Source organism: Lutra lutra, chromosome 4, assembly GCF_902655055.1.
Source record: "Lutra lutra chromosome 4, mLutLut1.2, whole genome shotgun sequence".
Taxonomy (NCBI): Eukaryota; Metazoa; Chordata; class Mammalia; order Carnivora; family Mustelidae; genus Lutra; species Lutra lutra.
In genome coordinates this window covers 85,186,595-85,207,155 of record NC_062281.1, presented here as the reverse complement: position 1 = coordinate 85,207,155, position 20,561 = coordinate 85,186,595, and the positions used below count along the sequence as shown (strand labels likewise).

The window sequence follows — 20,561 nt, the reverse complement described above, 5'->3', positions numbered from 1 at the left end:
CTGGGGTTCTGATATCAAGCCCCGCATTGGGCTCCTTGCTCAGCCGGGAGCCTGCTTCTCCCTCTCCCTCTGCCTGCCTGCCTACTGCTTCCCCTGCTTGTGGTCCCTCTCTCTATCTCTCTGTGTGTCAAATAAATAAATAACATCATTTCAAAAAAAGTTGGGATAAAATACACATTTTAGCCATTTTTAAGTATGCATTCATGGCATTAAGTACATTCACATTGTTGTGCAACCATCACCACCATTCATCTCTGAAAGTCTTTTCATCTTACATAACTGAAACTCTGTACCCTTTAATCAATAACTCCCCTCTTCTTATATGTCAATTCCTATAGTCACCATTCTACTTTCTGTCTCTATGAATTTGATATTCTAGGTATCTCATGTAAGTGGAGTTATAAATATTTGTCCATTTGAGATGGGCTTATTTCATTTAAAATAATGCCCTTCTTTTAAGGTTCCTAGACCCAATTCCAACATGTAGGTGATGGTTTCCCCACACATAAAACATGAAGCAATTCTTAGACACCAGTAGGATGTTCAAGAATTCAACTCGGTTCTGACATTATCGACCCAGAGATAGTATTAGATTCCACAGATTAAGGGCTCAGTCCTTAAGACTGCCCCCATTCCCAAATTCAGATGTCAGTTTGAAACCCTAGGTGTTACCTGTGCTTTTGACCAACTGACTACAGATTGAAGATTCTAATGACCTCCTCCTTAGGTTTTTTTAATTTGCTAGAATAGCTCATAGAACTTAGGGAAGTAATTATGTTTACCAGATTATTAAAGGGTATGATAAAGGATATAAATCAACAGCCAGATGAAAAGATACATAAGGTGAGGTATGGGGAAAGGGCACAGAGCTTGCATGCCTTCGCCAGGTACCACTGTTCCCAATCTCCACATGCATACATTCACATTGTTGTGAATTTTTATGGAGGGTTGAATTGTTATGGAGGTTTCATTGCATAGTCATGATTGATCAAAACATCAGTCATTGACTTGTTTAATTAGATCTTTTTTCCCCCCTCTGTATTTATTCCCCTCTGTATTTTGTCCATTTAATCAATTACAGGGCCACAAATTAACCCAAGAAGAGAGAGGAAAGTTTTTCCTTTCCTATAATTTTGTACTGATACAAGCAATGCCAAAGTAACACCACAGGTTTACTCCACCTGTTTCTCCACCTGTTTAAAAGATCGAGTCCCACATTGGGCTCCTTGCTCAGCGGGGAGCCTGCTTCTCCCTCTGCCTCTGCCTACCACTCTGTCTGCCTGTGCTCATGCTAACAAATAAAAATAAATAAAATCTTTAAAAAAAAAAAAACCTTAAGCCTTAGAATCAGATAACCTGTTTATTCTCTGGTTTGCCACTACTATGTGACCTTGGGCAAATTATTTAATTTCTCTGAGTTTTAAATTTAGAAAAATGGTAATAATTATGTCAATGTATATAGTTGTTGTAAAGACTAAATGAAAAAAACACATGTACATGATTAAGTAAATGTGCCTGACACAGAGGAAGATCTTGATTTGGGGGTAGCAATTATCATTTATACTTAAAAATGTATACCGTTTACTTCTCAGCCTTTAAGCCTCATAAAACCAATGGATTAGAGGTCAGAGGGCTTGGATTCACGTTCCAGCTGGAAAACTTAATTTCTCCAAACTTCAGTGGTCTCCTCATTTGTCAAACTGGAATAAGGATTCTTGTTCCAACCACATAACAAGGTGGTTAGAATGTGCACATATATATTGAAAGGATTTTGTAACTTAGTGTATTATGGGTATGATAGAGTAAAATTGGCGAAAAAAAGTCCCATTTTTTCACTCTTCCCACACGCAATTAGCGGAGACATTTGGCATGAACAGAATCAACTTAGCTGTTAAAGTGAAACATTTATAGCTAGGGTAGCTTTTGTGATTTAAATCAGACTCAGGAAAAGAAGTAAATGCTCTTTCACAAAGTGCCTTGAAAATTTCTGTTTGGAAAATTGCCTGGTCAATGACATGTCAACAGAATGAATGTCCTTTTTTAGTAAGAGATTAGATTATGTTGTGCCGGAAAAACCCATAGTTTGCTTTGATAAGGGGTGTTTTCTTTCTGAGTGCCCAAACACATCTTTCTCTGAAGGATCTCAAACACAGTTTTCTCCAAAGGAAAGACAGAGTTGGAATCAAGCACCCCTGATCCTCCTCATTCTTGGGTAGACTAGTTCAGAGTGGCTCCACTGGTACCTGACAGAAGCCTGAGTGGCAGGACCAAGCAAGGGTTCAAAGACTGGAGGCCCAGAGGAAGAGATGCAGTTTCCAAAGCAGTGGGAAGTGTAGGGGTTTATGTAAAGAAAAGCAGAAATAATGTCAGAAAGACCTATTCTTGGAGGGGACCAGTGAGTAATTGTTAGTTTCAATCACTGCTCCCCCTTTCTTTAATTCATTGAGGTGAAATTCCCATAAGATAAAATTAACTACTTTAAAGTGAGCAAGTTAGTAGCATTTAGTACATTCACAATGTTGGGCAATCACTACTTCAGTCCAGTTTCAAAACATTTTTATTGCTCCCAAAAGGAGTCTCATGCCCATTAAGCAGCCACATCCTATCCCCCCACCTCTAACACCTGGAAACCACTAATCTGCTTTCTGTCCCTATAAATTCCTGTCTCTATGTATATTTTATATAAATGGAGTCATCTAATATATGACCTTTTGTGTCAGTCTTCTTTCATTTAGCATAACGTTTTCAAGGTTTTTCCACTTGTACATATCAGTACTTTATCCCTTTTTATGGACAAATAATATGTCCCTCCTCTTTTTCTTGCTTTTTTGAGACTTACCTGGTTATTTTTTCCTTTATTATTATTATTTTTATTAACATATAATATATTATTTGTTCAGGGGTACAGGTATATGATTCATCATTCTTACACAACTCACAGTACTCACAACACATATACTCCCCAATGTCCATCACCCAGCCACCCCATCCCTTCCATCCAGCAACCCTCAGTTTGTTTCCTGAGATTTAGAGTCTCTTATGGTTTGTCTCTCTCTCTGGTTTCATCTTGTTTTATTTTTCCCTCCCTTCCCCTGTGATCCTTTCTCTTGTTTCTCAAATTCCTTATATCAGTGAAATCATATGATAATTCTTTCTCTGATTGACTTACTTCACTTAGCATAGTAGCCTGTAGTTCCATCAGCATCATTGCAAATGGCAAGATTTCAATTTTGATGGCTGTGTAATATTCCACTATATATCTCTATATATCTATATCTATATCTATATCTATATCTATATCTATATCTATATCTATATATATCACATCTTTATCCATTCATCTGTTGATGGACATCTAGGCTTTTTCCATTGTTTGGTTATTGTGAACATTGCTGCTATAAACATTGGGGTGCTCGTGCCCCTTTGCATCACTACATTTGTATCTTTGGGGTTAATACCCAGTAGTGCAATTGCTGAGTTGTAGGGTAGCTCTTTACCTGGTAATTTAAAAATTTATTGCATTGACTTCCATTGTGTCCTTGTCTGCATTTGATTACAGAAGGATTAGTGAGACAATAGGTAATTGGTCCAAAGAAGACAAATAACAGCAAAGAACTCTCCCAGTGTGAACAAGGATCAGAAAGGATTCTCTAATAAAACCCTGTCAGGGAAGAAAAACTTTTCCTCTACCTCTTAAGTTTTTGAGCAGGGGACTATGAATTCAACTAACAAAAGACAGATAAACAAGAGCAATGGCACATATGTTTAACATTTATGCCCATAGAAGGCATAGGATAAAAAAACAACAACGTCAAATAAGTGGTTAGACACAGGACTTATATACCATTTTTAATTAAGAAAAGAGGGTTTTGGCTTACAAAAGATGGTAAATTGTGGGGTGGGGTGGCTAGGAAATATGTGGGGGGAAACTAATGGAAAATGGGGGTTATTTTAATAATGTTTGTTTGTACAAACTTATGTCAGGGTTGACTCTCTCCAGTGACAAGAGTTCTTTTTCAAGTTCAGAGGAGGGAAACACCTGCAAAAAGTGAAATCTCTACCCTGCTTTCAGGCAGGTCAGGAGAGGGCAGAGAACTCTTTCTGTGTATGTTCATTCCCAAATGCCTTCAACTCAAAATAATTCTTCTGCCCAAATATCATGCTTTGGGATGACATAGTCTGATGCCCTTCATCCCTCCCCTATCACACCCAGTTTTCATACGCACATGAAATTATTTTTATAAGAAGTGTTGACTTCTGCTGCTCCTTTCAGTCATCTAGTTGTAAGTTTTCTTGGAAGCCCCTGTATTTGTCAGAGGAGTACGGTAAATAGCTCCAAGATAAACTGAGTAATGATTGATAGTGACTTCCAGTTACCTCAAGGAAAGGGTTCATCCACTCGTTATTGCTCTTTCTTCACTGGGCTTCAAGACACCACTTCAATTTCATTATTAAGTAGAGTTCCATTCTTCCCTCCTTTGGTGCTGGTAAAACCTAGAAAACACTCTCTATATTATAAAACTTCTGTTTAATTTTATGAAGTATGTAGTGTTCTAGTTTTGATCATTTATCTAGAAAGTGTACTTGTACTACTGCATTTTCAGGGGGAAGAAGTATTCTCATTGATTGATTTGCTCTGGGACAATGTGTCTAAATGAGGTAACCTGTACAGAACAAGTGAGAAAATCTGCTCATTTATACCCATTTAAATTGCCTTTTTAGAGAGCAATAAGACTTATTTGTATCTTATGAACAGAGACACTGGTAGGTATGCTTTTTTGTAATATAGTCTATTGCTTTAAACATCAGCCTTCAGGCAGACAGGCCCAGGTTCAAGTCTGGCTTTATTACCTTAAAGCTGTGTGACCTTGGGCACATTACTTTACCCCTCCACGACCCAGTTGCTTCATGTGTTGAATAGAGGTAATGCTACTATATTAGTTAGTTGGAAAAGGAAAAAAACCTAGCACAAATTGGCTTAAGAGAAAAAGAAAATATATAATTTGCTTAATTAGAATGTTTATGGGCATATGGATTTCAGTCTTGGCCAGGTGTAGAGGCCTACTGATGTGGCTGACTTCTGTCTCCATTGCTCAGCCCTCCTTTCTGTGGTCTCTTCTGCTCAGGTATGTTCTCTGGGGGTGGGGCTGGGTGGCTACTGCAGAGCTCACCAACCTAAAAGACAGACTTCCTTCTGCAGTAAGAACCTTCTGCACCCATGCACTGTTGGTGGTAGCTGCCCCAGTTTCAGTCCCTTGTCCACCTAGGTCTTGATGGAGTGGGCACTGTTCTTGCCTATAAATCAGACTGAGTGGGGCAGAGCATTTTCTCCAAAGGAAAAGCAGGGTGCTGTGACCAGAAGGGAGATGGATGCTTGAAGGAGAAAGAATATCCACTGCCAGTACCCACCTAGCCCAGGGGCAGATCAGAAAATTTATCTGAGATGATGTATAAAAGTACTGGTACAGAGTAAGAGCATAATAAATAATCACTCTTCACTACCATCACTTCAAGAACAGGATCTCCCAAATACACTTATTTTCACATAATAAAAATTATACATCTTAAAATTAAAAACTAAAATGTACAGTATGATTTCCTATTTGTAGAAACTGCACATACCCACAGAGAAAAATACAGAAAGGATAAATCTAAAAAATAGCATGGTGGTCTTTGGCTAGCAGAATTATAGGTAATTTTACTTTTCCTCTTTATTCAGATCACCTTTTAAAAATATTTAAACATTATTTTTGAAGAGGGAAATGTGTGTACATAGTGCAACACACTAAGGATAAAAAATAATGCCAATGGAAACTGTTTCTCCTACTCTTGTCCTTCCAGCTCCCTCCCTAGTTGCTGAGCAATGTTACCATATTTTTATTCATCCTTCCAGATATATTTTTTATACCATTTTACTTATTTTTATTCTTTGTAAAATTAACTTCTTACTTTTGAGTTAAGAAAAAGGTCTGAAAGGATGGTTGGGTGGCTCATTCAGTTAAGCGTTCAACTCAGCTCAGGTCACGATCTCAGGGCACTGAGATGGATCAAGCCCTGTGTTGGGCTCCACGCCCAGTGGGGAGTCTGCTTGAGATTCCCTCTCTCCCTTTGCCCCTTCCCCTGCTCATGCTCTCTCTCTCTCCAAAATAAATAAAATAAACCTTTTTTTAAAAGAAAGATACACAAATGTTATAAAATAATGAATACATACCACTGTGGGTTGGTTTGTGTCCCTTAAAAGGGTATGTCCAAGTTCTAACCTCTGGTATTGGTGCATGTGACCTTATTTGGGATAGTTTTTGGAGAGGTAATCTAATATGCAGTTATATTGGACTAGAATGGGTCCTTAATCAAGCATTAGTGCTCTTATAAGAAGAAAGAAAGTTGGACACAGAGATACAAAGAGAGAATACCATTAGATGACAGAGGCAGAAATTGAAGTGATGTGTCCATATGCCAAGAACTTCTAGTGACCACAAGGTAAGAGAGAAGCATAGAACAGATTCTTTCTCAGAACCTTAAAAAGGAATCCACCTTGCAGGCACCTTGATTTTGGACTTCTAGAATCCAGAACAGGAATGGGGGTGGGGGAATAAATTTCTGTTGTTAAGCCACCAAGTTTGCGGTGATTTGTTATGGCAGCTCTAGGAAATTAATATATATCTATACTATATGAAATTCGTATGATATGGTAAAGGAAAAAGAGATAAAAAATTACTCAAGTTATATTAATAAAAAATAACTTCCTTGAAAAAAACATTTGAGGGTACCTGGCTGGCTCAGTCAGTAGAGCATGCCACTCTTGACCTCAGGGTCATGATTCAAGCCCTACATTGGGAGTGGAGCCTACTCAAAAACAAACAAACAAACAAAGAAAAAACCCAAAACAAAAAACAAAAACAAAACCACTTTTAAATGTATTTCTGCATTTCCTTAAGGTATGTTTGAATGTTTTAAAATATTTATGTTCATACTATGTACTGAAATTCTATAATTTGCGTTTTTAAAAAAATTTTATTGTGTTATGTAATTTGCCTTTTAAGTTAACATCAAAACAGAGGAGTCAAGATGGCGGAGAAGTAGTAGGCTGAGACTACTTCAGGTAGCGGGAGATCAGCTAAATAGCTTATCTAAAGATTGCAAACACCTACAAATCCAACGGGAGATCGAAGAGAAGAAGAACAACTACTCTAGAAACAGAAAATCAACCACTTTCTGAAAGGTAGGACTGGCAGAGAAGTGAATCCAAAGCGATGGGAAGATAGACCGCGGGGGGAGGGGCCGGCTCCCGGCAAGCGGTGGAGCAACGGAGCACAAAATCAGGATATTTAAAAGTCTGTTCCGCTGAGGGACATCGCTCCAGAGGCTTAACCAGAGAGAAGCCCAGGCGGGGTCAGAGCAGCCTCAGGTCACGCAGGGTCACGGAAGGATCAGGGGTGTCTGAGTGTCGCAGAGCTTACAGGTATTAGAATGGGGAAGCCGGCTACAGAGACAGAGCCGAGTGGTGAGCTCTAAGCTTGGGGTTACCTTGAACCAGTTGAAAGCTCGGTCAGCTCGGAGCGCGGCCGGAGGCCAAGGTGATGGGAGTAATTGGGTGCTGTTCTCTGAGGGCGCACTGAGGAGTGGGGCCCCGGGCTCTCGGCTCCTCCGGGCTGGAGACCGGGAGGCCGCCATCTTCATTCCTGCCCTCCGAAACTCTATGGAAAACGCTCAGGGAACAAAAGCTCCCGAAAGCAAACCCAGCAAACCCGAGCGGATTACTCAGCCCAGCCCCGAGTAAGGGCGGTGCACTCCACCTGGGGCAAAGACACTTGAGAATCACTACAAGAGGCCCCTCCCCCAGAAGATCAACAAGAAACCCATTCAGGACCAAGTCCACCTACCAAGGAGTGCAGTTTCAATACCAAGGAGAGCATCGGAATTCCAGAGGAGGAGAAAGCAAAGCACGGAACTTATGGCTTTCTCCCCATGATTCTTTAGCCTGGCAGTTAATTTAATTTTTTTTCTTTTTCAATTTTTTTTTCTCTTCTCCTGCTAAACTTTTTTTAACTTTTACCGTTTTCTTTTTTAACGTTTTTTAAATAGTTTATCTAATATATTTATATATTTTTTCCTTTTTATATTGTTTCTTTATCGGTTTTCTTTTTTTAATTGTTTCTTTTTTTTTTTTTTTTCTTTCTGAACCTCTTTTTATCCCCTTTCTCCCCCATCACGATTTGGGATCTCTTCTGATTTGGCTAAAGCATATTTTCCTGGGGCTGTTGCCACCCTTTTAGTATTTTACTTGCTCCTTCATATACTCTTATCTGGACAAAATGACAAGGTGGAAAAATTCACCACAAAAAAAAGAACAAGAGGCAGTACCAAAGGCTAGGGACCCAATCAATGCAGACATTGGTAGTATGTCAGATCTAGAGTTCAGAATGACGATTCTCAAGGTTCTAGCCGGGCTCGAAAAAGGCATGGAAGATATTAAAGCAACCCTCTCGGGAGATATAAAAGCCCTTTCTGGAGAAATAAAAGAACTAAAATCTAATCAAGTTGAAATCAAAAAAGCTATTAATGAGATGCAATAAAAAATGGAGGCTCTCACTGCTAGGATAAATGAGGCAGAAGAAAGAATTAGTGATATAGAAGACCAAATGACAGAGAATAAAGAAGCTGAGCAAAAGAGGGACAAACAGCTACTGAACCACGAGGGGAGAATTCGAGAGATAAGTGACACTATAAGACGAAACAACATTAGAATAATTGGGATTCCAGAAGAAGAGGAAACAGAGAGGGGAGCAGAAGGTATATTGGAGAGAATTATTGGAGAGAATTTCCCCAATATGGCAAAGGGAACAAGCATCAAAATCCAGGAGGTTCAGAGAACTCCCCTCAAAATCAATAAGAATAGGTCCACACCCTGTCACCTAATAGTAAAATTTACAAGTCTTAGTGACAAAGAGAAGATCCTGAAAGCAGCCCGGGAAAAGAAGTCTGTAACATACAATGGTAAAAATATTCGATTGGCAGCAGACTTATCCACAGAGACCTGGCAGGCCAGAAAGAGCTGGCATGATATATTCAGAGTACTAAATGAGAAAAACATGCAGCCAAGAATACTATATCCAGCTAGGCTATCATTGAAAATAGAAGGAGAGATTAAAAGCTTCCAGGACAAACAAAAACTGAAAGAATTTGCAAATACCAAACCAGCTCTACAGGAAATATTGAAAGGGGTCCTCTAAGCAAAGAGAGACCCTCAAAGTAGTAGATCAGAAAGAAACAGAGACAATATACAATAACAGTCACCTTACAGGCAATACAGTGGCACTAAATTCATATCTCTCAATACTTACCCTGAATGTTAATGGGCTAAATGCCCCAATCAAAAGACACAGGGTATCAGAATGGATAAAAAAACAAAACCCATCTATATGTTGCCTACAAGAAACTCATCTTAAACCCGAAGACACCTCCAGGTTTAAAGTGAGGGGGTGGAAAAGAACTTACCATGCTAATGGACATCAGAAGAAAGCAGGAGTGGCAATCCTTATATCAGATCAATTAGATTTTAAGCCAAAGACTATAATAAGAGATGAGGAAGGACACTATATCATACTCAAAGGAACTATCCAACAAGGAGATCTAACAGTTTTAAATATCTATGCCCCTAACGTGGGAGCAGCCAACTATATAAACCAATTAAAACAAAATCAAAGAAACACATCGACAATAATACAATAATAGTAGGGGATTTTAGCACTCCCCTCACTGAAATGGACAGATCATCCAAGCAAAAGATCAACAAGGAAATCAAGGCCTTAAATGACACACTGGACCAGATGGACATCACAGATATATTCAGAACATTTCATCCCAAAGCAACAGAATACACATTCTTCTCTAGTGCACATGGAACATTCTCCAGAATAGATCACATTCTTGGTCCTAAATCAGGTCTCAACCGTTATCAAAAGATTGGGATCATTGCCTGCATATTTTCAGACCACAATGCTCTGAAGCTAGAACTCAATCACAAGAGAAAACTTGGAAAGAACCCAAATACATGGAGACTAAACAGCATCCTTCTAAAGAATGAATGGGTCAACCAGGAAATTCAAGAAGAATTGAAAAAATTCATGGAAACAAATGATAATGAAAACACAACGGCTCAAAATCTGTGGGACACAACAAAGGCAGTCCTGAGAGGAAAATATATAGCGGTACAAGCCTTTCTCAAGAAACAAGAAAGGTCTCAGGTACACAACCTAACCCTACACCTAAAGGAGCTGGAGAAAGAACAAGAAAGAAACCCTAACCCCAGCAGGAGAAGAGAAATCATAAAGATCAGAGCAGAAATCAATGAAATAGAAACCAAAAAAAACAATAGAACAAATCAACGAAACTAGGAGCTGGTTCTTTGAAAGAATTAATAAGATCGATAAACCCCTGGCCAGACTTATCAAAAAGAAAAGAGAAAGGACCCAAATAAAATCATGAATGAAAGAGGAGAGATCACAACGAACACCAAAGAAATACAATTATAAGAACATACTAGAGCTCCGGTTTTGTAAAAACGCCTTGCAAGAGCTTGAGCTGCTTGGACAATGTCGGAAATGAATGAGCTGTCCGAGCTGTATGAAGAGAGCAACGACCTGCAGATGGACGTGATGCCCGGCGAGGGTGACCTTCCGCAGATGGAGGTAGGCAGTGGGAGCCGGGTGCCGTCCCCGAATCCCTCCCGCATCGGGGCCCCACCATAGCTCGAGGAGGAAGGCCCCATGGAGGAGGAGGCAGCCCAGCCAATGGCGGAACCGCAGGGTGGACGAGGCCTTGCTCAGCGGCCCAGCCCTGGGGAGCAGCCGGGACAGCTTGCGGGCCCTGACTTCGAGAGCGAGGACAAGGGCGAGGAATTTGATGACTGGGAGGACGACTATGATTATCCCGAAGAGGAGCAGCTGAGCGGCGCAGGCTACAGAGTATCCGCAGCCCTGGAAGAAGCCAACAAGATGTTTCTGAGAACATCCAGAGCAAGGGAAGCAGCCCTGGATGGTGGGTTTCAAATGCATTATGAGAAGACCCCGTTTGATCAGTTGGCTTTTATCAAAGAGCTTTTTTCCCTTATGGTTGTCAATTGCCTGACCGAAGAACTCGGCTGTGATGAGATTATTGACAGAGAGTAATTAAATGCTGTTAAAAGAGGAGGAAACTACTTGAGGAGAGACCCAACATTCCACTGCCTTTTGGGTTCATTCCAGATCGTATGGTGCCAATGAAAAACTTGATCCTCAAAAAAAATTTTTTTTTTGCATGTGGTGGTTGTTTTGCAGAATATAATAGGGCAGTGACTGCACAGTTAGAAAAAGGAATTGTTAAAGAATCAGGAGAAGAAACATCTTAGGACTGTGGAAATCTGTTTTCAAGAATGCTCCGGAAACACCTGTGGCTTTGACTTTGTCATTGATCCAGATTATTTTCCTTGCATTGGGGAGAATACCTTTCACATTTCACTGTAAGGAATGGTTTTGCAAGAATAAGTTATGACCAAGACAAACAGGTACAAGACCCCAGTGATATTAATTACATAAGAAAAAGTAACTAATACATCCAATTTAGGACTCAAGATTTCTGAATCATTTGGACTGAAAGCCTACTGAGAGCCTCTTGAGAGAACTCTGAAAATTCTACGTTGTGGTCTGTCCAAGCTAGTGATCAGAGGCTGAATTTTTAGTGTAAAATAAATTGGGTATTCTTCAGTATCCCCAAAAGATAAGCAAACCCAAAAAGAAATAGGTATCACATATGCTGTATCTCAAAATGTGTTTTCAAGAGCATCTGAAATTTTGTCTGTACATGTATCTTGATCGTTTATAAGGCTATTGTGATCTATAATTCAAGGAAATTCATTGTCTTAACCATTTTTAAAACTCAAAAATTGAAACATCCATAATAAAACATCAAATTTAGTCATGAAAATGTATGTGAAAGAACAAAACAAACGATTTCTAATACTCCTACGTAATAGAGAAATTGTTTTACTTGCTCTCTGTTTTTTCATTTAATTTTACAGGTGAAAGACTTAGGTTGAACTTCATAACATAAGAACTGTTAAAGTGAAAATGTCAAGTAAAAGGAAAGCCCTACATCTAAAGAAAAAAAAAAAAAAAGACTGAGCAATTATGCCCTCAACCTTTAAAAGTTTTAAACCTGCCCAGAAATCCATCTGTTTCTGAAGCTTCCCTCTGTCTCCTCCTCTAATTAAGCTTGTTACTGGTTATGCACCAGCATTCAAGATAATAAAATTTCTTGTTCTGTGTAAAAAAAAAAAAAAAAAAAAGAACATACTAGGAGCAACTCTACGCCAACAAATTTGACAATATGGAAGAAATGGATGCATTCCTAGAGACATATAAACTACCACAACTGAACCAGGAAGAAATAGAAAGCCTGAACAGACCCATAACCAGTAAGGAGATTGAAACAGTCATCAAAAATCTCCAAACAAACAAAAGCCCAGGGCCAGATGGCTTCCCAGGGGAATTCTACCAAACATTTAAAGAAGAACTAATTCCTATTCTCCTGAAACTGTTCCAAAAAATAGAAATAGAAGGAAAACTTCCAAACTCATTTTATGAGGCCAGCATCACCTTGATCCCAAACCATCAAAAAAGAGAACTACAGACCAATATCCTTGATGAACACAGATGCAAAAATTCTCACCAAAATACTAGCCAATAGGATTCAACAGTACATTAAAAAGATTATTCACCACGACCAAGTGGGATTTATTCCAGGGCTGCAAGGTTGGTTCAACATCCGCAAATCAATCAATGTGATACAACACATAAATAAAAGAAGAACAAGAACCATATGATACTCTCCATAGATGCTGAAAAAGCATTTGACAAAGTACAGCATCCCTTCCTGATCAAAACTTTTCGAAGTGTAGGGATAGACAGCACATACCTCAATATTATCAAAGCCATCTATGAAAAACCTACCGCAAATATCATTCTCAATGGAGAAAAACTGAAAGCTTTTCCGCTAAGGTCGGGAACACGGCAGGGATGTCCGTTATCACCACTGCTATTCAACATAGTACTAGAAGTCCTAGCCTCAGCAATCAGACAACAAAAGGAAATTAAAGGCATCCAAATCGGCAAAGAAGAAGTCAAACTATCACTCTTCGCAGATGATATGATACTCTATGTGGAAAACCCAAAAGACTCCACTCCAAAACTGCTAGAACTCGTACAGGAATTCAGTAAAGTGTCAGGATATAAAATCAATGCACAGAAATCAGTTGCATTTCTCTACACCAACAACAAGACAGAAGAAAGACAAATTAAGGAGTCAATCCCATTTACAATTGCACCCAAAACTATAAGATACCTAGGAATAAACCTAACCAAAGAGACTAAGAATCTATACACAGAAAACTAAAAAGTACTCATGAAAGAAATTGAGGAAGACACAAAGAAGTGGAAAAATGTTCCATGCTCCTGGATTGGAAGAATAAATATTGTGAAAATGTCTATGCTACCTAAAGCAATCTACACATTTAATGCAATTCCTATCAAAGTACCATCCATTTTTTTCAAAGAAATGGAACAAATAATCCTAAAATTTATATGGAACAGAAAAGACCTCGAAAAGCCAAAGGAATATTGAAAAAGAAAGCCAAAGTTGGTGGCATCACAATTCCAGACTTCAAGCTCTATTACAAAGCTGTCATCATCAAGACAGCATGGTACTGGCACAAAAACAGACACATAGATCAATGCAACAGAATAGAGAGCCCAGAAATAGACCCTCAACTCTATGGTCAACTCATCTTCGACAAAGCAGGAAAGAATGTCCAATGGAACAAAGACAGCCTCTTCAATAAATGGTGTTGGGAAAATTGGACAACCACATGCAGAAAAATGAAATTGGATCATTTCCTTACACCACACACGAAAATAGACTCAAAATGGATGAAGGATCTCAATGTGAGAAAGGAATCCATCAAAATCCTTGAGGAGAACACAGGCAGCAACGTCTTCAACCTCAGCCACAGCAACGTCTTCCTAGGAACATCACCAAAGGCAAGGGAAGCAAGGGCAAAAATGAACTATTGGGATTTTATCAAGATCAAAAGCTTTTGCACAGCAAAGGAAACAGTTAACAAAACCAAAAGACAACTGACAGAATGGGAGAAGATATTTGCAAATGACATATCAGATAAAGGGCTAGTGTCCAAAATCTATAAAGAACTTAGCAAACTCAACACCCAAAGAACAAATAATCCAATCAAGAAATAGGCAGAAGACATGAACAGACATTTCTGCAAAGAAGACATCCAGATGGCCAACAGACACATGAAAAAGTGCTCCATATCACTCGGCATCAGGGAAATACAAATCAAAACCACAATGAGATATCACCTCACACCAGTCAGAATGGCTAAAATTAACAAGTCAGGAAATGACAGATGCTGGCGAGGATGCGGAGAAAGGGGAACCCTCCTACACTGTTGGTGGGAATGCAAGCTGGAGCAACCACTCTGGAAAACAGCATGGAGGTTCCTCAAAATGTTGAAAATAGAACTACCCTATGACCCAGCAATTGCACTGCTGGGTATTTGCCCTAAAGATACAAACGTAGTGATCCGAAGTGGCACGTGCACCCGAATGTTTATAGTAGCAATGACTACAATAGCCAAACTATGGAAAGAACCTAGATGTCCATCAACAGATGAATGGATAAAGAAGCTGTGGTATATATACACAATGGAATACTCTGCAGCCATCAAAAGAAATGAAATCTTGCCATTTGCGACGACGTGGATGGAACTAGAGGGTATCATGCTTAGCGAAATAAGTCAATCGGAGAAAGGCAACTATCATATCATCTCCCTGATATGAGGAAGTGGAGATGCAACATGGGGGGTTAAGGGGGTAGGAGAAGAGTAAATGAAACAAGATGGGATTGGGAGGGAGACAAACCATAAGTGACTCTTAATCTCACAAAACAAACTGAGGGTTGATGGGGGGAGGGGGGTTGGGAGAGGGGGGGTGGGTTTATGGACATTGGGGAGGGATATGATATGGTGAGTGCTGTGAAGTGTGTAAACCTGGCGATTCACAGACCTGTACCCCTGGGGATAAAAATATATTATATGTTTATAAAAAATAAAATTAAAAAAAAAGTTAACATCAAAACTTTTCCCATTTTCGTAGCTACTTTAAAAATTTTATTTTTATTTTTTTTAATCATTTTTTTAAAATTTATTTTCAGCATAACAGTATTCCTTGTTTTTGTACCACACCCAGTGCTACATGCAATCCATGCCCTCTCTAATACCCACCACTTGGTTCCCCCAACCTCCTACCCCCCGACCTTTTCAAACCTTTTGGATTGTTTTTCAGAGTCCATAGTCTCTCATTGTTCACCCTCCCTTCCAATTTCCCCCAATTCCCTTCTCCTAACTCCCCATGTCCTCCATGCTATTTGTTACGCTCCACAAATAAGTGAAACCATATGATACTTGACTCTCTCTGCTTAACTTATTTCACTCAGCATAATCTCTTCCAGTCCCGTCCATGTTGCTGCAAAAGTTGGGTATTCATCCTTTCTGATGGAGGCATAATACTCCATAGTGTATATGGTCCACATCTTCCTTATCCATTCGTCCGTTGAAGGGCATCTTGTTTCTTTCCACAGTTTGGTGACCGTGTCCATTGCTGCTATAAACATTGGGGGTACAGATGGCCCTTCTTTTCACTACATCTGTATCTTTGGGGTAAATACCCAGTAGTGCAATTGCAGGGTCATAGGGAAGTTCTATTTTTAATTTCTTGAGGAATCTCCACACTGTTCTCCAAAGAGGCTGCACCAACTTGCTTTCCCACCAACGGTGGAAGAGGGTTCCCCTTTCTCCACATCCCCTCCAACACATGCTGTTTCCTGTCTTGCTAATTTTGGCCATTCTAACTGGTGTAAGGTGATATCTCAATGTGGTTTTAATTTGAATCTCCCTGATGGCTAGTGATGATGAACATTTTTTCATGTGTCTGATAGCCATTTGTATGTCTTCATTGGAGAAGTGTCTGTTCATATCTTCTGCCCATTTTTTGATATGATTATCTGTTTTGTTTGTGTTGAGTTTGAGGAGTTATTTATAGATCCTGGATATCAATCTTTTGTCTGTACTGTCATTTGCAAATACCTTTTCCCATTCCTTGGGTTGCCTCTTTGTTTTCTTGACTGTTTCCTTTACTGTGCAGAAGCTTTTGATTTTGATGAAGTCCCAAAAGTTTATTTTTGTTTTTGTTTCCTTTTCCTTTGGAGACATATCTTGAAAGAAGTTGCTGTGGCTGATATGGAAGAGATTACTGTCTATGTTCCCCTCTAGGATTCTGATGGATTCCTGTCTCACGTTGAGGTCTTTTATCCATTTTGAGTTTATCTTTGTGTACGGTGTAAGAGAATGGTTGAGTTTCATTCTTCTACATATAGCGGCCCAGTTTTCCTAGCACCATTTATTGAAGAGACTGTCTTTTTTCCACTGTATATTTTTTCCTGTTTTGTCGGAGATTAACTGACCATAGAGTTGAGGGTCCATATCTGGGCTCTCTACTCTGTTCCACTGGTCTATGTGTCTGTTTTTATGTACATGGCTACTTTTGAAATAAAAAATCTTTGGGGCCAAAAGGGAAGATTCAAAAAGGATTTTTCATATATAACTGAATAACAAACAAGCATCATGTATATACACATGATAAGTAGTGGAAAGAAGTTTGGAAGAGACCATGGGTGATTTAAAAAAAAAAAAGATTTTTGAAGCAGTTTTATTTGCCAATTTAAATTATTTTGGGGGATGCCTGGGTGGCTCAGTTGGTTCAGTGTCTGCCTTTGGTCAGGTCATGATCCCAGGGCCCTGGGATTGAGCCCTGCATTGGACTCCTTGCTCAAAGAGAGGCTGCTTCTCCCTCTGCTTGTCTCTCCACCTGCTTAGATGGTGTCTCTCTTTTCTTTCTTTCTCTCTGATAAATCAATAAAATCTTTAAAAACATTATTTTTTTAAAAGAACAAGCTAATGTCTGGCTTAAAATTTCAAACAATACCAAAGAATATATAGCCAAACACATTACTTTTCCACACTTGCTCCCCAGTGTTCTTCCTACAAGGCAAACAGTTTAACAGAATATTTGAAAATAGAGAGGAAATAAAATTTTGTGGAAGAGAGCATTTGAAAAGAATAGAATGGAGAAAGGGCAAGATGACAGAGAAGTAGGAGACCCTGTTTCAACACTTAAAGTGAACTAATTATCTACCAGAACACTCTGAACACCCATGAAATCAGCCCGAGATGTAAGATTATACACTTCTGGATCTCTATGAGGGCAGAAGACATCAGTGGAGAGGTAAAGCATACTGGGAACAATTAGACTGATATCAGAGGATAAACAGAAGGGGGAAGGAGCCACCAGAAATGACCCATTGGAAAATAATACCCCAATATGAATGTGCCCTGTGATTGGGGACCAGGATTAACTTGGAGTCTGGTTAAAAGCACTCAAAAAGAGCAAAAGATCTTAAGAAGCAGCTGGTGGAATCGGGTGGTCACAGTCATGGGTCTAAGCCATGGACCCAGGATGGCCATGGCCAACGACCACCTGTGCCAGAGAGAGTATGGAAGAACGCCCCGGGGTTGCGTGGCTTGCATTACGGCTTGGCTGGGCATATCCCCGCCCCCACATGAGCAAGTCTGGTGATGGCACCAGTCTGCGGTCCCTAGAACTTTTGCGCACTGGGTGATTGGAGTCTGACCCAGTCCCCACAAACTCCATGAGGGTGCTATTCGGTGGTCTGTAGGATCAGTCGAGGGTCTGGACTCTCCCAGCCACTGCCTAAAGGAACTCAGTTGATCTCTTGCGGTGGCAACCAGAGGTCTGGACCCCAGACAGCATTCCCCGGAAAGGCAGGCACTGGAAGCAAGATCCCTGGACCAGTATCACTCACAGTTTTAGTAGCACAGGGGTGCAAAAACAAGCAGGCGCTTCGGGCAACCCCTGAGACAGTGGATTGGGACGTGCTCTGCCTGTGGGAGGTCACATGGCTCAGCAGAGTTTGCAGAAGGGGAGTCTGTGTGTTCTGGACCACCCAGAGGGGGGCAGACTGAGGCTTCTGTCTGAGGCAGAGGTCTGGGGGCAGTTTGCTTTCCACTAAACCTCCAAGAAGCCACAAAAAGCCTCCAAAGAAAGAAAAACCTCCAGGGAACAAATGCCTGAAAAACCGGTTTCCACAGAGTCCAGCCCCTTGATAGGGAGCAGGAGGACTCAACCCTAGCAAGACTGACTGAAAAACAAGGCAGGCCCCTATCCCAGAAAGTCAGCCAAAAGAACGAGAGGACACCCACCACAGGGTCCCCATAAAACTGTAAAACCCCAATATCAGGGGAAAACAATATATTAAGCTCCCGGTATTGCCCTAAAACCTGTATATTTCACAGATACAACTTTTATTTTTAATTCATTCTCACTATTCTTGTTCTTTTTAATTTTTTAAACCTACTTACCATTACAACTATAGGTTTAATACAACATATTCCATAATAACCTTTTAACTTGAACTTTTTTCATACATACACTTGTGTTTTTCTTCTTTTTTTCTATTTTTTGGTATACATATAGATATAAGCTTCAAGGTAATCCTCTTTCCCTAATCAATACTACCCCTATATATAAACCAGTTTTACTCTCCCTTTATCGCTGGAAATTTGAGTCCTTTAACAAAGATATCAAGGTGAACCCAGGAAGAATCAAAATAACCTTCCTTGCTCACATCGAGGATTTATAACCACCCTCCCATCTTTTTCTTCTGTCAATGTTTCTGTGTATTTGCTTTTGTTTTGGTATTATATAAATATTATCCTTGGGGTTCATTTTGGCTGAGTTCTTTTTTTTTTTTTCTTGTCATTTACTTTTGTCGGCCTTTTTGTTTGTCCTTTTTTGGTTGTATACATTATAAATCTGACCTTTGGGGCCCATTCTGGCTGGGTAATCTCTTTTTCCTCTGTATTTTTCTTTCTCTCCCTTTTTCTTATTTATTTCTTTCTGGTGATGACTTCTGATTGCTCAGAAGTGTTCCAGGGTGCACCTTGCCTGGATCATGGTTGATACATTCAGTTACACATCCCCTCAAACACCTCTCACAAAATGACTAGGAGGAGAAACACCCAATAGAGGAAAAATTCAGAGACTGTGCCCTCTTCATCAGAACTATTGGATATGGACATAAACAGTATGTCAGAAAGGGAATTCTGGATAACAATTATCCAGACAATGGCTAGGTTGGAGAAAACCATTAGTGACAACAAGTAATCAATTAGGGCAGAAATGAAAGCTGCCCAGGAAGAAGTTGAAAATGCTACCAATGAGATCCAATGTAATCTAAATACTCTAACAGCTAAGGCAACCATAGCAGAAGATAGAACTAGTGATCTAGAGGACAAACTGATAGAGAAAAAGGATCAGGAGGGGGCCTGGAAGAAACAGCTTAGAAACCATGAAAACAGAATTAGGGAAATAAATGATGCATGAAATGTTCCAACATCAGAATTATTGGGATCCTTGAGGGGGAGGAGAAAGAAAGAAGTCTAGAAGATATAGTTGAACAAATTCACCATGAAAATTTTCCCAATCTGGGGAATGGAACCAGCGTTCGTGTCCTAGAGGTAGAAGGAACACCCCCCAAGATCAAGGAATCTAGAAAGACCTTGAGGCACTTTGTAAGACTGATGAATCATAATTTTAGATGAGAATTTTTGAGGGCAGCTAGGGGGAAGAGATTCCTTATGTGCACAGGAAGGTCCATCAAAATAACTTCAGACCTGTCCACAGAAACCTGGCAAGCCAGAAAGGGCTGGCAAGACATATTCAGGACATTAAATGAGATGAGCATGCAGCCAAGAACACTTTATCGAGCAAAGTTGACATTCAAAATGCATGGAGAGATAAAGAGCTTCCAAGACTCACAAGGTTTAAAAGACTATGTGACCACCAAGCTGGCAGTATAAGAAATTCTAAGGGGTGTTCTATAAGAGAAGAAAGAACCCAAGAGTGTCATAGAACAGAAATTTACAGAGACAATTTATAGAAACAAGGACCTAACAGGCAACATGGTGTCAATAAAAACTTATCTTTCAATAATCACTCTCAACGTGAATGGCCTAAATGCTCCCATAAAATGGCACAGGGTTTCAGATTAAATTAAACGACAGGACCCATCCATATGTTGTCTACAAGAGACTCATTTGGAACCTAAGGATACATCCAGACTGAAAGTGAAGGGATGGAGAACAATGTTTTTAAAATTATTTATTTATTTATTTGTCAGGGAGAGAGAGAGAGAGAGCACAAGCAGGTGGAGCGGCAGAGGGGGAGCCTGATGCAAGACTGGATCCTGAGCTGAAGGCAGATGCTTAACCAACTGAGTCTCCCAGGTGTACTGATGGAGAACACTCTTTCATGCCAATGGGCCTCAAAAGAAAGCTGGGGTAGCAATTCTCATATCAGATAAGATAGATT

At 39.8% G+C, this 20,561-nt stretch overlaps 1 protein-coding gene across 1 annotated transcript; it reads left to right on the top strand.

The window, feature by feature from the left end:
- Nucleotides 1–10,553: 10,553 nt before the first annotated feature.
- Nucleotides 10,554–12,139, top strand: LOC125099017 (EP300-interacting inhibitor of differentiation 1-like). Its single transcript, XM_047728363.1, is given in 1 exon segment — nucleotides 10,554–12,139. A coding segment is annotated over 1 exon segment (576 nt). The 5' UTR covers nucleotides 10,554–10,595; the 3' UTR covers nucleotides 11,172–12,139.
- The last annotated feature ends 8,422 nt before the right edge of the window (nucleotides 12,140–20,561 follow it).